At 35.1% G+C, this 27,098-nt stretch overlaps 1 protein-coding gene across 6 annotated transcripts in view; it reads left to right on the top strand.

The window, feature by feature from the left end:
* The window catches only part of CTNNA2 (catenin alpha 2), a 969,847-nt gene that overhangs the window by 900,826 nt on the left and 41,923 nt on the right, over positions 1–27,098 (top strand). For all 6 annotated transcript variants that reach the window (XM_064573571.1, XM_064573572.1, XM_064573570.1 and 3 more), the window contains one exon: positions 22,986–23,091. In XM_064573571.1, the coding sequence (XP_064429641.1) occupies positions 22,986–23,091 (106 nt within the window). The remainder of the gene's footprint in view (positions 1–22,985; positions 23,092–27,098) is intronic.

Raw genomic sequence — 27,098 nt, 5'->3', positions numbered from 1 at the left:
GCATCTGGGGGCAAAAAAATACCCTTGCATTTATTATCTTGTTGTTTTATTCTTATCAGTAGCTAACTCATTAATTTGATTCAGTAATTTCAGTGATCTACACTCCATTATTATTAAAATTGGAGAGGTTCTGCCTCATTATTTGTGAAATAACTTCCTCATGGAGAATAAAACTAATTATGCCTCATGTCTCTTTCCTGTTGAGTTCTTGACTTCTATCTCATGGGCAATGGCAGAAGCACTGTCCTGCAGAGGGTGAATCCATATTTCTGATGTTATTCTCAGTAAGAAATAGCATGTACCAGTCTTCTGTCCCAATAACATAAGGTGTGCAGATGGCAGAAGCTCAGAAAAGAAACCCAAGTTTAATTGTATAGCAAGGAACAAAGCTTGTCTTTTGAGATCAACTGTAAGTTCTGATCTGTAAGGAGAAGGAGTTAGGCTAAGAAAAGTGACTTTCAGGGTACAGTCAACTGTAAAATGCTGAGCACTAGGCTCAAAAAACATGTAATCACCCCCACTCTTCCCAAACTTCATTTCTGCTTTAGAATAGACACTCAGTACCTCAGCCTAGGTGTCATTTGAGCGGTCTTTCAGTTCCAGTTCTTGACACTTTTCTTTTCATTCCAAGTCACATCTGGCCATTAAGGGGCAACCGTCTGCCTCCCTTTACACCAACACCCTCAATTAGTTCTGTTCATAGAAAAAAATAAAAGTACTGAGTTTGCTATACAATGCCTACCTTTTTAAAAATTTTTTATTGAAATACAGTTGACACATACTACATTAGTTTCAAGTGTACAACATGATGCTCTGACAATTTTGTATATTATGTTATGCTCACAAGTGTAACTACCAGTACAACTGACTGTATTCCCTATACTGTGCCTTTCACCTCCATGGTTTATTTATTCCATAACTGGAAGCCTGTATCTCCCTCTCCTCTTCATCCATTTTACCAGTACCCCCATCCCCTCTCCTCTCTGGCAACCATCACTTTATTCTCTGTATTTATGGATCTATCTCTGATTGGGGTGTGTGTGTGTGTGTGTGTGTGTGTGTGTGTGTGAGAGAGAGAGAGAGAGGGAGAGAGAGAGAGAGAGAGAACTCATTATTCATTCATCTATTGATGGACACTTGGGTTGCTTCCATATCTTGGCTATTATATATAATGTTGCAATAAACATATGGGTGCATATATCTTTTTGAATTAGTGTTTTCATTTTCTTTGAGTAAATACCCAGTAGGAAAATTACAGGACTATAGGGTATTTCTATTTTTAATTTTTTTTAGAAACCTCCATACTGTTTTCTGTAGTGGCTGCACCAATTTACATTCCCACCAACAGTGCACATCCAAACCAACACTAGTTATTTCTAATCTTTTTGATTCAAACCATTCTAATAAGTTATAAGGTTATATCTCATTGTGGTTTTGGTTTCCGTTATTCTGATGATTAGTAATATGGGGCATCTATTCATATGTCTCTTGGCTATTTGTATGTCTTCTTTTAAAAATGTCTATTTAGGTCTTCTGCCCATTTTTGGATTGGATTGTTTTAGTGTTGTATAAGTTCTTTATATATTTTGGATATTAACTCCTTTTTGGATATATCATCTAAAAATACCTACTCCTATTCAGTAGGCTGTCTTTTTGTTTTGTTGATGGTTTCCTTCACACTGTGCAAAGGATATTTTTTTTTTTTTAGTGTAGTCTCAATAGTTTATGTTTGCATTTATTTCCCTTGCCTGAGGAGACATATCTAGAAAAATGTTGCAAAGGCCAGTATCAGAGAAATTACTGTTTTCTTCTTGGAGTTTTGTGGATTCAGGTCTTGCATTTAGAATCCATTTTGAGTTTATTTTTGTGTGTGGTATTAGAAAGTGGTCCAGTTTCATTGCTTTTGCAGATAGCTATCTTCATCTGGTTTTGGTATCAGGGTAATGCTGGCCTTGCAGAATGTATTTGAAGTTTTCCTTTCTCTTCCATTTTTGGAATAGTTTGCAGAGAGTAAGTATTGATTCTTCTTTAAATGTTTGACAGAATTCACCTGTGAATCTGGTCCTGGACTTTTGTTTGTTGTGAGTTTTTTTTTTTTTTATTACAAATCCAATTTCATTACCATTCAGATTTTCTGTATCTCCCTGATTCAATTTTGGAAGAGTGTATGTTTTCTAGGAATTTATCTCTTTCTTTTGTGTTATCCAATTTGTTGACATATAATTTTTTTGTAGTACGCTTTTACAATCATTTGTATTTCTGTGGTGTCAGTTGTTACTTCTCCTTCTTCATTTCTGATTTTATTCATTTGGGTCCTCTCTCTTTTTCCCTCCAGTCTGGCCAAAGACTTACTGATTTTGTTTATCTTTTGAAGAAGCAGGTCTTGGTTTCATTGATGTTTTTCTATTATTTTTAGTTTCTTTTTCATTTATTTCTTCTCTGATCTTTATTACTTCCTTTCTTTTACTAATTGTGAGCTTTGTTTGTTCTTCCTTGTCTAGTTCCTTTAGGTTAGATTGTTTGAGGTTTTTCTCATTTCTTGAGGTAGGCCTGTAGTGCTAAAAACTTACCTCTTAAAATTGGTTTAGCTGAATTAGAAACACTTTGAACTGTTGTGTTTTCGTTTATTGGAACATGTAGACCATTTACATTTAAAGTAATTATTGATTGGTATGTACTTTTTGCTATTTTGTTCATTGTTTTCTGGTTGTTTTTATAGTTCTCTGTTCCTTTCTTCTTGTTCTCTTCCTTGTGATTGGTGACTTTCTGTAGTGTTATGATTGGCTTTCTTTCTCTTTATTTTTTGTGTATCTAGTCTAGGTTTTGATGTGTGGTTACCATGAGATTCATATATAACATCCTAAGTATACAGCATCCCATATTAAGTTGATGGTTACTTAAGTTCAAACACTTTCTGAACAACTTCATTTTTATTCCCCTCTCCACATTTTGTGTGTATGTTATATTTTACATTTTCTTTATTTTGGAAGTCCCCTTGACTAATTTTCTTTAAGATTTTATTTTAATTCCACTTAGTTAACATACAGTGTTACATTAGTTTCAGGTATACAATATACTGATGCAACAATTCCGTACATCACCTGGTGCTCATCACAAGTGTACTCCTCAATCCCCATCACTGATTTAACCTATCCCCCCACTCACCTCCTCTCTGGTAACCGTCAGTTTGTTCTTTATAGTTAAGAGTCTAATTCTTGGTTTCTCTTTCTCTCTCTCTCTCTCTCTTTTGCCTTTGCTCATTTGTTTCTTGCATAAACATAGGGGTGCATGTATCACTTTTGATTAGTGTTTTTCTATTCTTTGGGTAAATACCCAGTACTGCATTGCTGCATTATACGGTAGTTCTATTTTTAACTTTTTGAGGAACCTCCATACTGTCTTGCACAGTACTGCACCAGTTTGCATTTCCACCAAAAGTGCAAGAGGGTTCCCCTTTCTCTACATCCTTGCTAACACCTGTTGTTTGTTTTGTTGATTTTAGCCATTGTGACAGGTGTGAGGTGATATCTCATTGTAGTTTTGATTTGCATTTCTTTCATGAAGACTAATAAGCATCTTTTCATGTGGGGCACCTGTGTGGCTCAGATGGTAAGCATCTGCCTTCGGCTCAGGTCATGATCCCAGGATCTTGGGATCGAGTCCTGCATGGGGCTCCCTGCTTCTTGGGAGCCTGCTTCTCCCTCTGCCTCTCTCTCTCTCTGTCTCTCATAAATGGATAAATAAAATCTTTTAAAAAAACAAAAACAACCAAAAAAAAAATCTTTTCATGTGTCTGTCGGCTATCTGTATGTCTTTGGAGAAATGTCTGTTCATGTCTTCTGCCCGTTTTTAAAATTGGATTAATTTTTTCTTGGGTGTTGAGTTTGATAAGTTCTTAATATATTTTGGATACTGTTAGATATATCATTTGCAAATATGTTCTCCCATTCTGTGGGTTTCCTTTTAGTTTTGTTATTGGTTTCCTTTGCTGTGTAGAAACTTTTTATTTTGGTGAAGTCCCAGTAATTTATTTTTGCTTTTGTTTCCCTTGCCTCAGGGGTCCTATCTAGAAAAAAGTTGCTCAGGCCAATATCAGAGAAGTTACTGCTTGTGTTCTCTTCCAGGATTTTGATGGCTTCCTGTCTCACATTTAGTCTTTAATCCATTTTGAATTAATTTTTGTGTATGGTGTAAGAAAGCGGTCCAGTTTCATTATTTTGCCTGTGGCTGTCCAGTTTTCCCAACACCATTTGTTGAAGAGACTGTCTTTTTCCCATTGTATATACTTTCCTGTTTTGTCAAAGCTTAATTGACCATATAATTGTGGGTTTATTTCTGGGTTTTCTATTCTGTTCCATTGATTTATGTGTCTATTTTGTACCAGTACCATACTGTTTTGATTACTATAGTCTTATAACTTGAAGTCCAGAACTGTGATACCTCCAGCATTGCTTTCTTTTTCAAGGTTGCTTTGGCTATTTGGAGTCTTTTGTGGTTCCAAACAAAATTTAAGATTGTTGGTTCTAGCTCTGTGAAAAATGCTGGTGGTATTTTGATAGGGATTGCATTAGATGTATAGATTGCTTTGGGTAGTATAGACATTTTGACAATATTTGTTCTTCCAACCCATGAGCCTGGTATGTCTTTCCATTCTTTTTGTTGTCTTCAATTTCTTTTATCAATGTTTTATAGTTTTCAGAGTGCAGAACTTTCACCTCTTTGGTTAGGTTTATTCTTAGGTATCTTATTATTTTTTGATGCAGTTGTAAATGGAATTGTTCTCTTAATTTCACTTTCTATTGCTTCATTATCAGTGTATAGAAACGTAACAGTTTTCTCTATGTTGATGTATCCTGTGACCTTATTGAATTCATTTATCAGTTCTAGTAGTTTTCTGGTGGATTCTTTTGGGTTTTCTATATAGAGTATCATGTTCTCTGAAAATAGTGAAAATTTTACTTCTTCCTTGCTGTTTTGAATGCCTTTTATTTCTTTTTATTGTCAGATTGCTGTGGCTAGGATTTCCAGTATTTTATTGAATAAAAGTGGTAAGAGTGGACATCCTTGTCTTGTTCTGACCTTAGGGAGGAGACTCTTAGTTTTTCCCCATTGAGGATGATGGTAGCTGTGGCATTTTCATAATAGCCTTTATTATGTTGAGGTATATTCCCTCTAAACCTACTTTGTTGATGGTTTTTTCATGAATGGATACTGTACTTTGTCAAATACTTTTTCTGCACCTATTGAAATAATCGTATGGTTCTTATTCTTTCTCTTATTGATGTGATGTATCACACTGATTGACTTACGGATATTGATCCATCCTTGCAACTCAGGAATAAATCCACTTGACTGTGGTGAATGATTTTTTTTTTTTAATGTATTGTTGGATTCAGTTCACTAGTATTATGTTCAGGATTTTTATGTCTATGTTCATCAGGGATATTGGCCTGTGGTTTTCTTTTTTAGTGGTGGTTTTATCTGGTCTTTGTATCATGGTAATGCTGGCCTCATAGAATGAATTTGGAGGTTTTCCTTCCTGTTCTATTTTTTGGTGTAGTTTGAGAAGAGGTATTAACTCTTCTTTGAATGTTCTGTAGAATTTGCCTGGGAAGCCATCTGGTCCTGGACTTTTGTTTTCTGGGGAATGTTTTGATCATTGATTCAATATCTTTACTGGTTATCAATTTGTTCAAATTTTCTATTTCTTCCTGTTTCAGTTTTAGTAGTTTATATGTTTCTATGAATTTATCCATTTCTTGTAGGTTGTCCAATTTGTTGGCATATAATATTTCATAGTATTCTCTTATAATTGTGTTTCTGTGGTGTTGGTTGTTATTTGTCCTCTCTCATTTGTGATTTTATTTTTTTGAGTCCTTTCTCTTTTTTTCTTGATAAGTCTGGCTACAGATCAATTGTACTGATTTTTTTTCAAAGAACCAGCTCTTGGTTTCATTGATCTGTTCTATTGTTTTAGTTGCTGTATCATTTTTTTTTCCTGCTCTAATCTTTATTATTTGCTTCCTTCTGCTGGTTTTAGATTTTGTTTGTTCTATTTCTAGCTCCTTTAGGTATAAGGTTAAGTTGTTTATTTGAGATTTTTCTTGTTTCTTGAGGTTGGCCTGTACTGCTATAAACTTCCCTCTTAACACTGCTTTTGCTGCATTCCAGAGGTTTTGGACCATTGTGTTTTCATTTTCAGTTGTTTCCATGTACTATTTTTTATTTCTTTTAGTTCCTGGTTGGCCCATTCATTGTTTAGTAGCATGTTATTTAACCTCCATATGTTCGTGGTCTTTCCAGATTTTTTTTTCTTGTGCTTGACATGCCCTTAAGTAATTTTTAACATGCAACTGATTTTACTACTTTTGTCTTTTAACCTTCACACTAGCTTATAAGTGATTGACCTACTATCTCTACTGTATGTTTGCTTTTGCTCATGATTTTTTTTTCATAATTTTCTTCCAATTATGACTTTTTTCTTTTCCATTTAAAGAAGTTTCTTTAACATTTCTTGTAAAGTTGGTTTAGTGGTGATGAGTTCTTTTAACTTTTGTGTGGGAAACTTTTTATCTCTCCTTCAATTCTGAATAATAACCTTGCCTGTTAGAGTATTCTTGGTTGTAGGTTTTTTTCCTTTCAGCACTTTGAATATATCATGACACCGCCTTCTGGCCTGCAAAGTTTCTGCTGAAAATCATCTGATAGTCTTAGGGGGTTTCTCTTGTATGTTACTAGTTTCTTCTCTCTTGCTGCTTTTAAAATTTTATCTTTATCTTTACTCTTCAGTGTTTTAATTACTATGTGCCATGGTGTGGGCCACCTTGGGTTTATCTTGTTTGAAACTCTCTGTGCTTCCTGAACCTGGATGTCTGTTTCTTTCTCCAGGTTAGATAAATTTTCAGTTGTATGTCCTCAAATAAGTGGTCTGCCCCTTTTGGTCTCTCTCTTCTCCTTGTGGGACTTTTATAATGCAAATGTTTCTTCACTTGATACTGTTTAAGTGATCCCTTAACATAATTTCAGTTTTTTAAATTTAAATTTTATTTATTTTTTGCTGTTCAGCTTAGGTGCTTTCCAGTACTCTTTCAGGTTGCTAATCCATTCTTCTTCATCCTCTGATCTGTTGATTCCCTCTAGTGTATCTTTCATTTTGGTTTTTGTATTCTTCAACTCTGGTTCTTTTTTATATTTTCTCTTTTTTGAAATTCTCACTAAGTTCCTTCACTCTTCTCTCCAGTCCAGTGAGCATCTTTATGGCTATTACTTTGAACTCTTTATCAGGTATATTGTTTATCTCCATTTCATTTAGACTTTTTCTGAGGTTTTTTTTTCTTATTCTTTCACTTGGAGCATCTTCTATCTCCTCATTTTGCTTGACTCTGTGTTTGTTTCTATGAATTTGGCAGAATAAATACTTTTCCTAAACTTGAAGGAATGGTCTTGTGTATGGTTTTCCCCTTTGTTCACTGGGTGTGCCTGATGACTCTGGTTGGTGGGCTGGAGCTGTGGCTAGTGAGAGATGAGGGTCTTGGGGAACTCCATGTTGGGGCTGCCCTAGTTTAATGGCCAGAGTTGATGTAGGTGTGGGCTTGGTGGCCCTAGGACTCTCTACACAGAGGGCATACTGGCAGAAGAGCTGAAGCTGAAGTGGGTGGAACCTGGAAGGTCCTGGGGCTATCTGTGTAGAGGGCATACAAGTAAGACAACTGAAACTAAAGTGGATGCAGCTGAGGTGTCTCAGGGTGCTTAGTGCAGGGGGTGCCCTTATAGGGTGTGCATGGACCGGGGGTTCCCAGAATGATCTTTGTAGGGTGGTTCCCTGGTGGGGTAGCTGGAGCTGAAGTGGCCTTGAGATGTGAGGTCCCAGAGTGTTCTGTGTCTGGGGTGTCCTGGCAAGTCATCTGGAGGTGAAGTAGTGCAAGCCTGGAGTGTTCCAGGGTACTTTGCACCTCTGTCACTTTGGTGAATAGTGCACACTTACCAAGGGTGTCTTAGTATGCACCACACTAGGGCCACCTTGGTGAGACACCTTAGACTAGTGTGAGCTAAGGGCCCAAAGTTCTCTGAGGTGATAAGCTAGCCAGAGCACCCAGACGCTGCTCTCATCCGTGCTATGAAAGTGGAAGGGAAAGGTAAACCATGGCACTCACTAGGCCATCTGAGCCAGAAAATCTCAGCAGCTCCTCCACCATTTGGCAGAGTTCTAGGGCTGAATCTTTTATATTCTAGTTGTTCTTTTAAACTATAGTTTTGGTTTTTTTTACTATGCCCCAGATCATCCCAGGCTTGTGTAGTCCAGGGGACTCAGGGATCCCTGAAGTGGCAGGCGAGCAATGGTGCCTAGACCCTGCTCTGTATCTGTTATTAAGGTGGAGGGGGGACATAAACCATGGTGTTTGTCAGTGCGTCCAACCTGAAGAGAGTTTCAGCAGCTCCCCCACCATTTGGCAGGGTTCTGTTATATGCTAGTTGCTCTTTGAAACCATGGCTTTTTTCTTGGTGCCCTAGGGCAGATAAATCTGTTCATAGTCCCTCAGTGCTATTTCTACCCACTGTAGTTCCCAGTGTTGGGGTAGGGGTTATCTTTGTTACTGGGTCTCTGTCTCTCTTGCTGATCTCTCTGTGGGCTCTTGATCCTTTAGTGTGCAGAATCTGTTCACTCAGACCTCAGTTCATCTTTAGGAGGAACTGCTCTATAAATAGGGATAGATTTGGTATCTCCATGAAGGAGGTGAGTTCAGGGTTTTTCCTCAATGTGATCTTGGACTGAAACTCAAGCCCTGCCTTTATTGACCCTTAGACTTATTTCTCATCTTTGTACGTATTTTTACTTCAAGGCCATAATGTAAATGTGACTTCCTTTAATAGTTGAAGTCATGGTCTTGCAGTCCCATTGACTCATCATTATTCCCCATATTCATTCAACTTTTCTACTATATTGTTTTCATACATCATACTGCATCAACTCATTGGTGAAAGTGGTATTTTCCAAGCATGTTTTATGGAACTCTGTTTCTAAAAAGAAGCTTCTATAATTCAGTACATTTGCAGATACATTCCTATATACTTTATATCGTTATTGGAGAGTCACAGTATATTGACAAGTTAGAGGTATAACAAATAAACCTTTTAATTTGGAATAACTCAGAATTTCAGAATTCTGGGTACTGAGTACATTAATTCAGAATGTACTCACACATTGATTCATCCCATTAATACTTATTACCTTTCCATGAAATAAATGTGAATTCATTGGTAAATGTAGATAGCAATGATATAGTAATAGTTTCCATGACTTTCTTTTTATGAGTGATTACTTCCTGGGAAAGCTTCCAAATATTGAGCCTTATATAAGAATGACCTATTACCAAAAGAGAAGAGGAAGAGGTTATGTGAGCCTTTATAGTAGAGCCAATTCTATGACTTGATGTTCTTTCGAAAAAAAACCCAAAAACCTAAAAACATGTTCCAGGTGGAACAATATTATGGTTTCTGTCTTTAAGATCAAAAGATTCCTCAAAGCACCTTTTAACATGCCTAAAATAGTGAATCTGGTTTAAGGTAGGGAAACATGAAAAGTGTAAGCCATCATTTTGAGACTAAAAGCTATACAGTTAATGGGGCCAGTTCCTTTGTCACCATTTCCTTTCACTGATAGAAGACTCAAACATTATCTTCTCTTTTCCAGGCCTGATAAATATTTTTTTTCTGTTGGCCATTTGTTTGTGGTTTCTGTCCCACTTTGCATTATTCAGATGGCTGTGGTTCATTTAGACCTGTGCTGTCAAATACAGTAGCCACATGGCTATTTATTTTTTATTGCATAAAAATATAATAAAACCATTTTGACCATTTTAAGTGTACAGATCTGTGGCGTTAAATACATTTATATTGTGTAACCATCACCATCATCAATCTCAAGAAATTTTTCATTTTCCCCAACAGAAACTGTACCATTGAACACTAACTCCTCATTCCTCTCTCTCCTCTACCTCTGGCAACCACCATTCTCCTGTCTGTATGAATTTGACTACTCTAAGTATCTCAGATAAGTGGAAACATCGTGCATTTGTCTTTTTGTGACTGGCTTATTTCACTTGGCATAATGTTCTCAGGGTTTGTCCATGCTGTAGCTTATGTCAGACTTTCATTCCTTTTTAAGACTAAATATCATATTGTATGTATATATCATATTTTGTTTATCCATTCATCCATGTTGGAAACTTGGATCGATTCCAACTTTTGGCTATTGTGAATAATGCTATAAACTTTGGTGTACAGATGTCTTCTTGAGACCCTGCTTTTAGTTCTTTGGAGTATATACTATGGAGTAGAATTGCTGGATAATATGATACTTAATTTTAATTTTTTGAGGAATCACTGCACCATTTACATTCCCATCAACAGTGCACAAAGGTTCTAATTTCTCTGCGTTCTTGCCAACACTTATTTTCTGTCTTTGTTTGTTTTTATAATAGCCCTCTTAATGAGTGTGAGATGGCATCTCACTGGTTTTGATTTGCATTCCCTAATAATTAGTGATATTGAACATCTTTTCATGTATTGATTAGTCATTGTATATTTTTTTACAGGAATGTATACTCAGGGCCTTTGCTCCTTTTTAAATCAGGTTCATTTATTTTTAGTGTTGAGTTGTAAGATTTTTTTTATATATTACAGATATTAACTCCTTGTTAGATATGTAATTTGTAAATCTTTTCCCTGATTCTGTGGGTTTCCTTTTTACTCTGTTGTGTCCTTTTATGCACAAAAGTTTTTAAAATTTTGGTACAGTCAAATTTATCAGTTTTTCTTTTGTTACCTGTGTTCTTGGTATCATATATAAGAAATCATTGCCAAATCCAATGTCAGGAAGTTTCTTTGTTTTCTTGTAATACTTTTATAGTTTAGCTCTTATGTTAAGGTCTTAATCAATTTTGAGTTAATTTTTATATATGGTATAAGATAAGGGTCCCACATCATTTTTTTTTTTTGCATATGGATATCAAGTTTTCTAAACACTACTTGTTGACAACACTGTCCTTTTCCTGTTAAATGGTCTTGTGACAACCCTGTTGAAAAATCATTTTGCCAGATGCATGAGGGCTTACTTCTCGGCTCTCTATTCTGTTCTGTTGGTCTATGTGTCTGTCTTTATGCCAGTATTACACTTTTTTGAAAAAAAAGTTTATTTTTTAATTTTTTAATTATAGTTGACATGTAATAACATTACTTTCATGTGTACAACATAGTGATTTGACAACTATATATGTTACAAAATGCTTACCATGTTAAGTGTAGTTACTACTTGTCACTATACAAAGTAATTGCAATATTATTGACTATGTTCCCTATGCTGAATATTACATCCCCTTGACTTAACTGGAAGTTTGCAACCCTTAATCCCCTTCACTTATGTCACCCCCCACCCCAACCCTGCCAAGACATCCCAGTATCAGACAGCTTGCTTGTTTTGTTTCTTTGTTAGATTACACAGATAAGTGAAATCATATGGTATTTATATTTCTCTCTCTGACTTCACTTAGCATAATACCCTCTAAGTCCATCTGTGTTGCCACCAATGTCAAGATCTCATTTTTTATGGGTGAATAGTATTCCATTGTGTGTGCACGTATACACCACGTCTTCATTCATCTATTGATAAACAGTTACATTGCTTCTGTATCTCAGCTATTATAAATAATGCTGCAATAAACATATGGGTAGATGTACTTTTCCAATTAGTGTTTTCATTGTCTTTGGGTAAATACCCAGTACTGGAATTAGTGGATCATATGTATTTTTGGTTATTTATTTATTTATTTATTTATTTATTATTTTTGAGGAACCTCCATATTCTTTTCCACAGTAACTGTACCAGTTTGCATTCCGAACAACAGTGATTAGGGTTCCTTTTTCCCCCCACATTCTTGCCAATACTTGTTATTTCTTTTTGATTTTGGTCATTCTGACAGGCGCAAGCTGATATCTCATTGTGGTTTTGATTTGCATTTCCTTGATGATGAATGATGTTGAGTATCTTTTCATGTGTCTGTTGACCATCTGTATGTCTCCTTTGGAAAGATTTTTATTTAGATCCTTTGCCCATTTTTTATTTTATTTTTTATGTTATTTTTTTAAAGTTTTTATTTAAATTCCACTTAGTTAATACACAATGTAATATTAGTTACAGGTGTACAACATAGTGATTCAACACTTCCATACAATACCTGGTACTCATCACAGCAAGTTCACTCCTTAATCCCCATCACCAATTTTATCTATTCCCTCACCTGACCTCCCTCTGATAACCATCAGTTTGTTCTTTATAGTTAATAGTCTGTTTCATGGTTAGTCTCCCTCTCTCTCTTTTCCCCCCATTTGTTTATTTGTTTCTTAAATTCCACATATGAGTGAAATCATATGGTACTTATATTTCTGTCACTGACTTATTTTGCTTAGCATAATACTCTCTAGCTCCATCCATGTCATTAAAAATGGCAAGATTTCATTCTTTTTTATGGCTGAATAATATTCCTGTGTGTGTGTGTGTGTGTGTGTGTACCACATCTTCTTTATCCTTGCATCAGTTGATGGACACTTGGGCTGTTTCCATAATCTGGCTTTTGTAGATAATGTTGTTATAGATATTGGGATATATTATCCCTTTGATAGTATTTTTTAATTCTTTGGGTAAATACCTAGTAGTGCAATCGCTGAATCATAGAGTAGTTCTACTTTTAATTTTTTGAGGACACTCCAAACTGTTTTCCATAGTGGCTGCACCAGTTTGCATTCCCATTGACAGTGCAAGAGGGTTCCCCTTTCTCTGCATCCTCACCGACACCTGATTCTTGTGTTTTTTAACTTAGTCATTCTGACAGGTGTGAGGTGCTATTTCATTGTAGTTTTGATTTGCATTTCCCTGATGATCAGTGATGTTGAGCATTTTTCATGTGCCTGTTGGCCATCTGTATGCCTTCTTTGGAAAAATGTCTATTCATGCGTTCTGCCCAGTTTTTAAATGGATTGTTTTTTGGGTGTCGAGTTTTCTAAGTTCTTTATATATTTTGGATACTCACCCCTTATCAGATATGTCATTTGCAGATATATCCTCCCATTCCATAGGTTGCTGTTTAGTTTTGTTGATTGTTTCCTTCACTGAGCAGAAGCTTTTTATTTTGATCAAGTCCCAACAGTTTATTTTTGCTTTTGTTTTCCTTGCCTCAGGAGACATATCTAGCAAGAAATTGCTATGGCTGATATCAAAGAGGGTACTTCCTGTGTTCTCCTCTAGGAGTTTTTTTTTTTTTTTATGGTTTTACTTATTTATTAGAGGGAGGGAGGGGGAGAGAGAGAGGAAAGAGTGGGGGAAGAGGCAGAGGGAGAAGCAGACACCCCACTGAGCAGGGAGCCTGATGCAGGGCTCCATCCTAGGACCCTGAGATCATGACCTGAACCAAAGGCAGACACTTAACCAACTGAGCCACCCAGGCGCCCCACTCCTCTAGGATTTTTATGTTTTAAGGTCTCACATTTAGGTCTTTGATCCATTTTGAATTTATTTCTGTGTATGGAGTAAGAAAGTGGTCCGGTTTCATTCTTTTGCGTGTTCCTGTCCAGTTTCCCCAACACCATTTGTTGAAAAGACTTTTTCCCATTGGCTATTCTTTCCTGCTTTGTTGAAGATTCCTTGACCATACAGTTGTGGGTTCATTTCTGGGTTTTCTGTTCTGTTCTATTGATTTGTGGGTCTATTTTTGTGCCAGTACCATACTGTTTTGATTACTACAGCTTTGTAATATAACTTGAAGTCCAGAATTGTGATGCCTCCAGCTTTGCTTTTCTTTCTCAAGGATGCTTTGGCTATTCCATATCTTTTGTGATTCCATACAAATTTTAGGCTTGTTGGTTCTAGCTCTGTGAAAAATGCTATTGGTATTTTGATAGGGATTACATTAAATGTGTAGATTGCTTTGGGTAGGGTAGACATTTTAACAATATTTGTTCTTCCAATCGATGAGCATGGAATGTCTTTCCATTTCTCTATGTCATCTCCAATTTCTTTCATCAGTGTTTTATAGTTTTCAGAGTATAGGTCCTTCACCTCTTTGGTTAGGTTTATTCCTATGTATCTTATTATTTTTGGTGCAGTTATAAATGGGACTGATTCTTTAATTTTCCTTTCTGCTGCTGCATCATTGGTGTATAGAAATGCAACAGATTTCTATATGTTGATATTGTATCCTGTGACTTTACTGAATTTGCTTATCAGTTCCAGCAGTTTTTTGGTGGAGTCTCTTGGATTTTCTATATAGTTACATGAAGTTACACATGTGATAAAATGGCCTGTAACTTACACACATATACACACAACTGCATGTCATCTGCAAATAGTGAAAGTTTTACTTCTTCCTTGCTGTTTTGAATACCATTTATTTCTTTTTGTTGTCTCATTGCTGTGGCTAGGACTTCCAGACTATGTTAAATAACAGTGGTGAGAGTGGACATCCCTGTCTTATTCCTGACTGTAGAGAAAAAGGTCTCAGTTTTTCCCCATTGAGGATGATATTAGCTGTGGGTTTTTCACATAGAGCCTTTATTATTATTATTATTATTTTAAAGCCAGTTTTTTTTAAGGTTTTATTTATTTGAGAGAGAGAGAATGAGTGAGAGAGAGCATGCACATGAGAGAGGGGAGGGTCAGAGGGAGAAGCAGACTCCCTGCTCAGCAGGGAGCCCAATGCAGGACTCGATCCCAGGACTCCAGGATCATGACCTGAGCCGAAGGCAGTCGCTTAACCAACTGAGCCACCCAGGCGTCCCACATAGAGCCTTTATTATGTTGAGGTATGTTCCCTCTAAATCTACTTTTTTGAGGGTTTTTATCATGAGTGGATGTTGTCCTTTGTCAGATGCCTTTTCTGCTTCTATTGAAATGATCATATAGTTCTTATCCTTTATTTTATTAATGTGGTGTATTACATTGATTTTTTTTGTGAATATTGAACCACCCTTTGCAACCCAGGAATAAATCCCACTTGATTGTGGTAAATTATTTTTTTAATGTATTGTTGAATTCAGGTTGCTAATATTTTACTTGGAATTCTTGCATCCACGTTTTCAGGGATATTGTTCTGTAGTTCTCTTTTTTAGTGGAGTCTTTATCTGGTTTTGGTATCAGGGTAATGCTGATAGATTTTTGTATGTTGCCTCATAGATTTTTGTATGTTGGTTTTATATTCCACAGTTTTGCTGAATTCATTTATTCCAGTTTGTTTGTTTTAGAGTATTTTGGGTTGCCTACATAAAAGATCATGTGTCTATGAACAAAGATAACTTTACTTCTTCCTTTCCAGTCTGGATGACTTTTATTTCTTTTTCTTGCTTAATTGCTCTGGCTAGGACTTCTAGTATTTTGTTGACTAGAAGTGGCAAAAGGGGCACCTTTGTTTCTGCTTTCAGAATAAAAGCTTTCATTCCTTCACCATTGAGTGAAGGATGTCAGCTCTAGGTTTTTAAATTTTATTTAAGATCAGATAAAATTGAAAAATAATATGACAGTTAATTTTAAAACTAAAAATGGATTAATCATAGGACCCAGTAATTTTGTTCTTGGTTATTTATCCTGAAGTATGAACATTTATATTTATCCAAAAACCTATACACAAATATTTATACCAGATATATTTTTAATAGCCTAAAACTGAAAACTACCCACATGTCTTTCATTTGAATGATGGTCAAATAAACTCTGGTGCATTCATTCCATAGAAAACTACTTAGCAATACACATATGCAGCAACTAGATGAACTTCATGGACCTTACACAGAGTGAAAAATACCTACCTCAGATGATGACTATTATATGATTCCATTAAGATAATATTCTTGAAATAAAAATAAAGAGATGGAGAACAAATTATTGATTATCCTCTATGGGTCAACTATGGGCGATTACCATTAGGGAAGGGGGGCAGGTGATACAGAGTTAGTATAAGAGAACCTTGTGTTGATAGTACATTTCTGTACCTCAATTGTGGTAATAGTTACATGAAGTTACACATGTGATAAAATGGCCTGTAACTTACACACATATACGCACAACTGCATGTGTAACTGCTGAAATGTGAATAATCTCTGTAAATCTTATTATCAGTTTCCCACTTTTATTGTACTGTAGTTATGCCAGATGTTAACATTGGGGGAGGCTGGATCAAGGGTGCATAGGACATCCTCATATATATCCTTGTAAGTTCCTGGGAACTTCAAAATGCAAAGTTAAAAATAGAAGAAATAATTAAGTCAAATTAAACTCAGTTCCTCAGTCATACTAGCCACATTTAAGTGTTTTATAGTCACATGTGTCTAGGGGCTGCTATATTGGACAGTGTAGAATTATAGAACATGTCCATTATTACAAAAATTCTCTTGGACAGCACTGCTATAGATAGATACTCTGACGTCTGAAGGAGTTTCATAATTCACTCCTGACCTATGCAATGATAACATTAAAAGAAAATGCTACCCTTGTACATATGTTGAATTCAGGGTCTCTTCTTTTAAAGATACTGGTTGTTACCCCACAGTTACCACCCAACTTCCAGTAAGAGCAGCCACACAACCTGGCACAACATAAAGAAGCTAGTAACTTTGATTCCCCCACTCCCCCAAGAGACACAACTATCTTTTCTATCTCCTTTCTCTTCTGTTTATGATGTGGGAAAGTGGGTCATGTCACTGATTCTATATTCAAAGAAATCTGTGCTTTGAAACTTTTTGAAACTTGCCTGATGTTCAGAATCCTATACTAGATAGGGTTTTCCAGATGTTTCAAAGAATTTTCTTAATTCATTTTCAAGAAGCAATGAGGATGAACATAGCTTTAACTTCACTTTAGTACCTAAAAGTACTTATGAATATCTAGACTAGTCCATTTAGTAGTTGATAGTTTTTCTTGTGCTATTATCTGGGTAATTATAATGCTTTCTGTTTTTATATTTACATTTTTAAATTTGATATTCATATATATTGTGAAATTATCACAGTAAGTCTAGTTAACATCCATCACCATACATAGTTACAAATTTTCTTTGATGAAAACTTTTAAGATCTACTCTCTTAGTAACTTTCAAATTTTTTTTTGAAAGTAAAGTAAGAATTTTTTTCTTTGATGAAAACTTTTAAGATCTACTCTCTTAGTAACTTTCACATATACAATTTATTATTATATTATTATTGTTATTATTATTATATCCTGACAACATAATTTTACAGCTGGGGGTTTGTACTTTTTAATTTCCTTATCCCATTTCACTACCTGCCCTCCTCTTACCCTCCACCATCCCCTCCACCCTGGGCCTCTGGTAACCACTAATTTGTTCTCTGTATCCATGAATTTGAGTATTTCTGTATGGTTGGTTCATTGGTTTTGTTTGTTTGTTTGGGTTTTGTTTTGTTTTGTTTTAGATTACTCATATAAGTGAGCTCATATGGTATATTTCTTTCTCTGTCTGACTTATTTCACTTAGCATAATACCCTCAAGGTCCATCCATGTTTTCACAAATGACAAGATTTCATTCTTTCGGGATGAGTCAAATTCTATCCCAAAGGAATGAAATCTGTATATGTATACACACACAGTGGGGTAATAACTAGTATCTTTAAAAGAGAGACCCTGAAGTCAACATATGTACATATAACATATATATACATATGTGTATGTATATATCTATCACTTTATCATTTATTCCATTTAAGATATTTAGATTTTCATATCTTGGCTATTGTAAATAAGCATGCAATCATTGGTGTTTTCATTTTCTTTGGGTAAATACCCATTAGTAGTATTGCTGGACCATGTGATAGTTGTATTTTTAATTTTTCAAGGAGCCTTCATACTGTTTTCCATAATGGCTTACCAATTTACATTCCCACCAGTAGTGCATGAGAGTTCCCTTTTCTTCACCTCCTCACCAACACTTATTTCTTTTCTTTTTGATAATAGCAGTTCTAACAGGTGAAAGCTGATCTCTCATTGTGGTTTTGATTTGCATTTCCCTGGTGATTAGTGATGTTGAGCACCTTTTTTAGGTTTCTGTTGGCTATGTGTATATCTTCTCTGGAAAAATGTCTATTCAGGTGTCTCGCTCATTTTTAAATTGGATTATTTGCCTTTATTGCTACTGAGTTTGAGTTCTTTATGTATTTTGGATATAACTCTATCAGATATATGATTTGCAAATATTTTCTCCCATTTGGTAGGTTGCCTTTTCATTTTGTTGATGGTTTCCTTTATTGTACAGAAGCTTTTTAGTTTGAGATCATCCCACTTGTTTATTTTGCTTTTGGTGTCAAATCCAAAAAATCTTCAAGACCAGGGTCAAGTTGCTTATTGCCATGTTTTCTTTCAGGGTTTTTATGGTTTTATGTCTTATGTTCAAGTCTTTGATCCATTTTGAGTTTATTTTTATGTACAGTGTAAGATAATGGTCCAGTTTTATTCTTTTGTGGCTATCCAGTTTTTCCAACACCATTTATTGAAGAGACTGTTCCCCATTGGATAGTACTGGCTGCTTTTTCGTAAGTGAGCTGACCATATATGTGTGGGTTTATATTTACATTTTAAAGTAATACATTTACTCATGTAGAATTTAAAAATAAAAAAGTACATAATTTAATCATAACAAAGACTATAGAGGAAAAAATTTACTTTTCAGTCAATGATCGAGGGACATTTGGCTACTGGTATGAAAAACTAAAGTAGGATTGTGATTTCTATCTTATCTTATACACAAAAAAGAAACTGCATGTGGATTCAATATCTAAATATGAAAAGGAAACTTTAAAATTTTAGAATAAAATGGGAGACTATATTTATGATCTTGGGGTAAGGATGAGCTTTTATTTTCCAACTTCATTGAGATATAATTGACATACATCGTTGTGTAAGTTTAAGGTGTCCGGTGTATTGATTTGATACACATATATATTGCAAAATGATTACTACCATAGTGTTAACACCTACAGCAAGGAAGAACTTTTTTTTTTAAGATTTTATTTATTTATTTGCGAGAGAGACAATGAGAGACAGAGAGCATGAAAGGGAGGAGGGTCAGAGGGAGAAGCAGACTCCCCGCCGAGCAGGGAGCCAGATGCGGGACTCGATCCCGGGACTCCAGGATCATGACCTGAGCTGAAGGCAGTGGCTTAACCAACTGAGCCACCCAGGTGCCCCAAGGAAGAACTTCTTAAAGACCAGAGGAAAAGCACAAACTCTAGTAGAAATGATTTATACATTTGGTCCAGTAAAATTAGAATTTATATTAAAAAACTGTAATGAAAGTAAATATACAGGCTAAGACTAGAAGTAATTTGAAGCATGAATAAATAACAAAAGATTAGAAACCAAAATACCTAAAGAGCTTAGATACCAATTTAGGTAAAAACAAGCAAGCATTAGGAAAATATGCAAAAGCTTATATTAACAACTCAGAGATAAAAATGATCAATAAATGATAAAAACAGACCCAGCCTTCTCTGTCATTAAGGTAATGGAAATTAAATTTTTTCATATCCATCAGAAATATAAGCATGACAGAAATATAAGCAAGTAAATATTATTTAAATTGACAAATATGTACAGAATAGTTCATGAAATATGAATGTACAACTTGAACATCATTGTAAAAGTAACCTGTATAACCATCACCCAGCTCCAGATGCCCCCATATACCTCTCACAGATCACAGTACCCTTGCTCTCCACTGGTTGTAACTACTACCTTAAGTTTTGGCAGTGGTGTGCTGATTTTGTGGTGGGGGGTGGAGTGGGGAGTAACCCTTACTTATGCAGCATTTGCTGATTTCCATGGAGTAAGTACTCTTATCATGTCAAATTTCAAGCAACCAGCAAGTCAACTGACTCACCAAATTCTTTAAAATTTAACAGCAGCTCTTATGAGAATGTGCAAATCTACTCTAGCACTCAACTGCCACTTCCTAACTTCTTTGCTTTTTCTTCTTTTTCTTCCTTTTTTAAAAAAAGTTTTATTACCTAAATAATAATCCTCAAATAGTTTGTATTAGTTGCTTCTCACAACATCAATATTATTATATTACTTAATTAAATTGTTTTTGAAGGCTTCCTGTATTCTGGAAGAGTTTAAATAACATTGAGATTATCTTCTTTTTAAAGGTTTAGTGAGTTCCTCTGAGACACCACCTGGATTTACTGATTATTTGGACTAGCTTTCTCTTTAACAGTTTTATTTCTTCCATGGAAATCAGACTCTATAGATTTTTCAAAATCTCCCTTCTGGTCAGCACTGGTAAATTATATTTTCCTAGAAAGCTAAGTCCTTGAGGTTCTCAAATTTATTTATATGTATTAAAAGTAGTTTTATGATACTTTTAATTTTCTGTTTTCTAAGGTTATTTCAGTGTTACCTTTTTTTTACTTCTAAATATTTGTTTTCTCCTATTTTTTCTTGATAGTAATCTAGGTATATTTCTTTACATCAGTTTTGTCTTCTTTCTTTCTTTATTTTTTTGAGCCTATTCTAGATTTATTTCCAGTGTTTCATTATTCTCTAAATCATTAATCTGTTCTCATAATTTTGTTAATTTTTTCCTACTTCTTTCTAAATTCCCTGAGTCAGATCATTATTGTTTCCATTATTTCTGGTACATTCATGTTTGTAATGAAGGCCATTTGTTTTCCTCTGAGATCACTACTTTAGCATTCTTATAAGAATGAAACATATATAGTAAAAAGAGTAAAGAGTACTAAATTGTGATTCAGGACACAGAGGTCCCAAATGTAATTCTCTTTTTCTGTATCAGTCTATCTGCCAGTATCATCTTGGGCATGTCAGTTAGCCTTCCTCCTTCAGTTTCCTCAACTAGAAAATAAGGAAATATTTGATGATCTCAGAACTTCTATTTTGCTGTTTCATTTAATGAAATACATTCCTATCACCAGCTTGCCACTTCAGGAATTTGAACTGAGTCTACAAAGTGAACTCTAGTCTCAAACTTCTTAAATAACAATATACTAGTTTGTCTAAGTACTGTAGTCTCCTGTGTAATCACAAAAACTGTTCTAATCATTCTTTGGCTGCAAGATGGGAGTCTGCGCCTTAGCCAAATCACTCTATAGGTGTTCCTTACTAACTTAGCATATTTTGTAATAATCAATCAGCTATTGAAAGTTATATAAAGTTGATGAGGAATCGTTTTCCCAAATCCTTTGAAATTCTTAAATAAACACACACGATTGTCAGTAATAAAAAAAGTAGGCAGCGTCCACCTATTTGTGAATGGATTAAGATGAGGCAAAAAGTAACAAATATTATGTCAGAGTAAAATTGTAAAAAAGAGAGATTCTAAGGCCTGGAAGTTACAGAAAAATGTGTAATAATGACAACAGTATTAAACATTGACAGATTCTGCATCTAAACCTTCCTAAGAAATATAAAGCAAAAACAAGGAAAAATTTATTTAGAGATAGCAAAAAAAATTTTAGAAAATGGGAGCCAGATTGTCCCAGAATCTTATCCATATCACATAATATTTGCATGTAAAATCCCTGTCATATTTAAAAATCTAAGTAGTAATTTAAAAAAAAATCAATGTCCTTTGTGGAAGAATTGATGTTACCACAGCAAAATGAAATATCTTTTAAGTTTTGAATTTACCAGTGTGTGTGTGTGTGTGTGTATTTAAGCATTGACATGAACACAATATATTTTTGTTTTTGCTATGAATGTAAAAAATGCCAGAAGGGAAATTGGGAGGAAAACTGAACAAAATGCCCTTCATTTACATTTATTTTCTGAAGCCATTTGAAGTCTCCCATTTTATAAAATGTTATTATATAACAATGGCAGTCATTGCCCACTTTATAGATCTCTGCATGTTCTAAATAAATCGCTTCTGAGTAGTTTTTCTCCACATCTCACCACATCTCTAACTATAGGAATGTAATTTTGTAGCCTTAAAAAATGCATTGATTTTTAGATGCACATACGGAGAGCAGAATATGTAATAATGCTTAAAAAAAGAATAAATTTATTGTTTTATTTACCTCTCAAGAAAAGAGAAAGTAAAGTTACATACTACATTTTAAGGATTTATGATGCAGCATAGTTTCCTTTTCTTTTATAATAAATATTTAAAATACATGTAATATTAAACAGTCCACCAAATTGAAAACCTTACATGAAAATATGGGACAATGGTTTGGAAGCATAAAGATAACTGCTGTCACACAATGTTTCGTGTGTTCCTTCATAAATCAGTACCAGAAACATATACAAGCCAATGAGAGTGAGAGCTCAAAAGATTTCTGAAATTCTGGCCGAATAGTTCCCAGTTATATACAAGAGACCATTGCTTTCAAAGTGTCAAAGAAGACTTAAAAATATAATTAATACAACATAGTGCTGGCCATGGTATGAAAGACAATGCATGTGCATTTATTTTGGTTAGACTCTGATTTAAATGTAGAATTTACACTATGACCTTTATAAAAATTAGATGAGTTAATAAATTTTAGTTCGTTTTTCTCTCCTCAAAACTGGGAATAATGATGCTTACTTGCTAAGGTTGTAATAAACACAAATGAGGTAGTGTATATAAATAGCACAGGCACACGTAAGTATTTAAATATTAAATTCCTATTGCCCTTGTAGTGATCATCTTTTTTTAATGAACCGCTGTTTAAAAATAAAGAAATTAATGTAAAGAATAAAATATGAGCATGCACATCAAAATAGGGAAAAATATTCCTTAAAAGTGAATGGAAGTAAAGTGCACTATTAACATGGAAAATGAAGTGAATCCAGAAAATGTTCAAAATTCCTCTAATGTGGCCAGAATAAAATCAAATATAAAAGCAAAGTCCTGGACAAACAATATGGTAGGTTTGTTTATTTCTTCTCAAAAGTGAATTTCTAATTATGTTATATATGTTGTTTCAGAGGCAAAGGCCCATTGAAAAATACATCTGATGTTATTAATGCTGCCAAGAAAATCGCTGAAGCAGGTTCTCGAATGGACAAATTAGCTCGCGCTGTGGCTGATCAGGTAATGTTAGAGGGAAGAGCAAGCACATGCTGCGTGGTATCATTAATTAGCGCTTGGGTTCTGCAATGGATTTTATGTACCCTATTAAATGCTTCTGAAGGATGAATTGTAATCACTAACATTTTACAAACAGGACTCTAACTCTGCAGAGACTGAGCTGATGGCAAAGGTAGGGTCAGTTCAGGAGGGATTCATTAAAGCCCATGACCAAAACTTCTTGAGAAAGTAGAGTACCTGCTACTTAAGAGACATAACTCCCAAAGCTTGGATTATGCTGGCTGCCCTCATTCAGCAAGTCAAGTACACTACATAGGGAGGAAGAGAAAGAAGAACTTTAACTTTTGTTATTTCATATTGATCTTACTGTATTGATGCTCTTTATAATTCATAATAATTAATGCACTAGCATAAATGGGATGAATCCACACATAATCAAGAACCTCCAGATCTCATTTTCATCCGGATTTGAAGGTATCACAAATAAATGAAATTCACAGAGTATCTTTTCAGACTGAAATCGGATACACGTTACAGTAGTTCTCAATCTCACCTTGAATATTTGAGATAATCTCCACACTTTTCATGTTATGTGGCTTAAACTGGAACTCTAAAATCCTGTTCTAAATATGTCTCATTGCAATAATGTCCCATTCCTTATAAGAGTACTTTAGGCAGTAGACTTTTACAGGTAACTAATTCTTATTCTTATTATGAGCATGAATTTGCTTACTAGACTGCAATGCAGTGATGCTCTCTGGAGACACTAAGAGGCATAGGATTATTCCTTCTCCATAGATGGCCCTAATCTCCTATGATTTTTGAGTTGCTTCTCATCATTTTCTTCCTTCATTCCTTAATATTTGGCTGTTGCCATAAATACTTGCTGTCTTCTTTTTCCAAAGAAGACATCCAAATGGCCAAAGACGCATGAAAAAGTGCTCAATATCGCTTGGCATCAGGGAAATCCAAATCAAAACCTCAATGAGATACCACCTCACACCAGTCAGAATGGCTAAAATTAACAAGTCAGGAAACGACAGATGTTGGCGGGGATGCGGAGAAAGGGGAACCCTCCTACAGTGTTGGTGGGAATTCAAGCTGGTGCAGCCACTCTGGAAAGCTGTATGGAGGTTCCTCAAAAAGTTGAAAATAGAGCTACCGTATGATCCAGCAATTGCACTACTGGGTATTTACCCCAAAGATACAAAAGTAGGGATCTGAAGGGGTACGTGCACCCCGCTGTTTATAGCAGCAATGTCCACAATAGCCAAACTGTGGAAAGAGCCAAGATGTCCATCGACAGATGAATGGATAAAGAAGATGTGGTATATATATATATATACAATGGAATATTATGCAGCCATCAAAAGGAATGAGATCTTGCCATTTGCAACGTGGATGGAACTGGAGGGTATTATGTTGAGCGAAATAAGTCAAACAGAGAAAGACATGTATCATATGATCTCACTGATATGAGGAATTCTTAATTGTAGGAAACAAACTGAGGGTTGCTGGAGTGGGGGGTGGGGTGAGAGGGATGGGGTGACTGGGTGATAGACACTGGGGAGGGTATGTGCTCTGGTAAGCGCTGTGAATTGTGCAAGACTGTTGAATCTCAGATATGTACCTCTGAAACAAATAATGCAATATATGTTAAGAAAAAAAAAAAAGAAGAAGGTAGTGGGAGGGGAAGAATGAAGTGGGGGAAATCGGAGGGGTAGACGAACCATGAGAGACGATGGACTCTAAAAAACAAACTGAGGGTTCTAGAGGGGAGGGGGTGGGAGGATGGGTTAGCCTGGTGGTGGGTATTGAGGAGGGCACATTCTGCATGGAGCACTGGGTGTTATGCACAAACAATGAATCATGGAACACTTCATCTAAAACTAATGATGTAATGTATGGGGATTAACATAAGAATAAAAAAAAAATACTTGCTGTCTTCAACCTCCCAGATTCTAAAGTTCTTCGGGTCAATACCAAATTCACTCATCTTCTAAACACTGAAAAGAAAAACACATGATTAAACTATTAAGTCTACATTTAAAATAAGCCAACAGGTTGTCTCATTTTAATTTTTTTTACATATATGATGGCTAATCCAAGGGAATGTATTTTGCTTGCTTTAAAATTTTTGAGAAACACTTAATAGTAAAGATTATTCATTAAATATTACCATCATTTGACTATCCCCTAAAATTTATGTGGGTTGAAGACCAAACCATTACTGAGTTGCTAATTTCAGGGCACTATCAACTGCCAGGCTTCCTGCAGTTTGCAGCATATTGAACTGCTTTATACAGAGTTCCATATGTATCCCAGAAAGTTCATGGAGACAGTGAATATACTTGGAAATATGCATGGGTGTCTGCAAACAAACAAAAATACACCAGCCAGGAAAAAATACCACATTTTTTTCCTTGCAAATGTTGAGGGCACTTGCGATGAGAAGAGTGAGAAGAGATTGGTGGTGGTCCTGAAAAGAGTTTTCTGAGGAAGAACTTCTTCCCAGAAGGGAAAGTGGATGGAATTTGGATGTTTTTTCCATTAAACTCTGAATCTTAGTCACTGAAACTGTTTCTTAGTATGTTTAGGCTCCTTGAGTTCAATATTTTTTATTGTGATTTTTGTTTTTGCCTTTGCATTTTTAGACCCTTATTTCCAACCATTATGCAAGTTGAATCCTAGCCAAAAACAGTTTTGCTATCTGGAAAGCATACCACACGTGCACACAAACAAATCCCAGGATTCTAGATGTATTTGGAAATTAAATGACAGAGTATTTAAATGCTATTCTATGATGACTTTTAAAATAAACAGATGAGGGTTAAATATAACCCTCTCTTTGTGGCATTCTGTCATCAGCTGTGAAACAACTTGCAATTTTTGCTAATGTTTTGTCTGAATAGGATGCTTCTTTCTCAAAATCTGCACCTATTTCTATGATACAAGAGTTATTTTTCTTGGTCCGTCATGCTTTTATGTGTGTTTTAAATAATAGAATAGAATGAGCAATAGCAAGGAGTGTATTTGTTGCCTTTATTTTGCCTGAAAATATTTTTATGAAGATTTGAGATACACAAGCAATATAAACTTTTTACGGACTGTTGCATTTTTAATTACTGTTCCATTGAGATAGAATTTCCAGTTTAATTTGCTGCAAGGTATTTGTATCAAAAGCCTTGTCAGCCCTCTAGGGAGATATCATTTTAAAGTTAATTCCTTTCAGTATATGGGTCTCTGGAGTAGGATAAATATTACAGTATTAAGTACTTGTAGAAAGCTAAAAACAGTCTCTGTGGAATTCTTTCTTGATAAATGCAGTTAGTGAAAAAAGTACCATAATGGTGTTATATATAAAAGAGACCCCTATGTCATTTATTAAAGAAATGGTTATGTCACAACTGCTGGCTTCACATTATTAATGAAAAACTGCCTGCCTTTCTTTTCTTTTCTTCTTTCTTTCTTCTTTCTTTCTTTCTCTTTTTTTCTTTTTCTTTCTTTCTTTCTTTCTTTCTTTCTTTCTTTCTTTTTATTTCTCTTTCTCTCTCTCTTTCTTTCTTTCTTTCTTTTCTTTCTTTCTTTCTTTCTTTCTTTCTTTCTTTCTTTCTTTCTTTCTTTCTTTCTTTCTTTCTTTCCTTCCTTCCTTCCTTCCTTCCTTCCTTCCTTCCTTCCTTCCTTCCTTCCTTCTTTCTCTTCCTTCCTTTCCTTTCCTTTTCTCTCTCCCTCCCTTCCTCCCTCTCTCTGTCCCTCCCCTTCTCTCTCCTTCCCTCTCTTCCTTTCCCTTTCTTTTTTTCTTTCTTTTCTTTCTTTCCTTTTCTTTCTTTCTTTCTTTCTTTCTTTCTTTCTTTCTTTCTTTCTTTCTTTCTTTCTTTCTTTCTTTCTCTTTCTTTCTTTGCCTTTCTTCAGCTTGAAGAAAACCTAGCTGGAGTTTTTTTTTTTTTTTTCATTCTCTTATTCTAAATAAGTTACTTCAGTTTTGGGTCTAGGTACTTATTTCTTACAGT

The sequence above is a fragment of the Mirounga angustirostris genome, unplaced genomic scaffold (genome assembly GCF_029215605.1).
Source record: "Mirounga angustirostris isolate CCGP_5_RB_7025 unplaced genomic scaffold, mMirAng1.0.hap1 SCAF_10, whole genome shotgun sequence".
NCBI lineage: Eukaryota > Metazoa > Chordata > Mammalia > Carnivora > Phocidae > Mirounga > Mirounga angustirostris.
The sequence above is the reverse complement of the archived record's forward strand: the minus strand, read 5'-3'. Positions and strand labels throughout refer to the sequence as shown.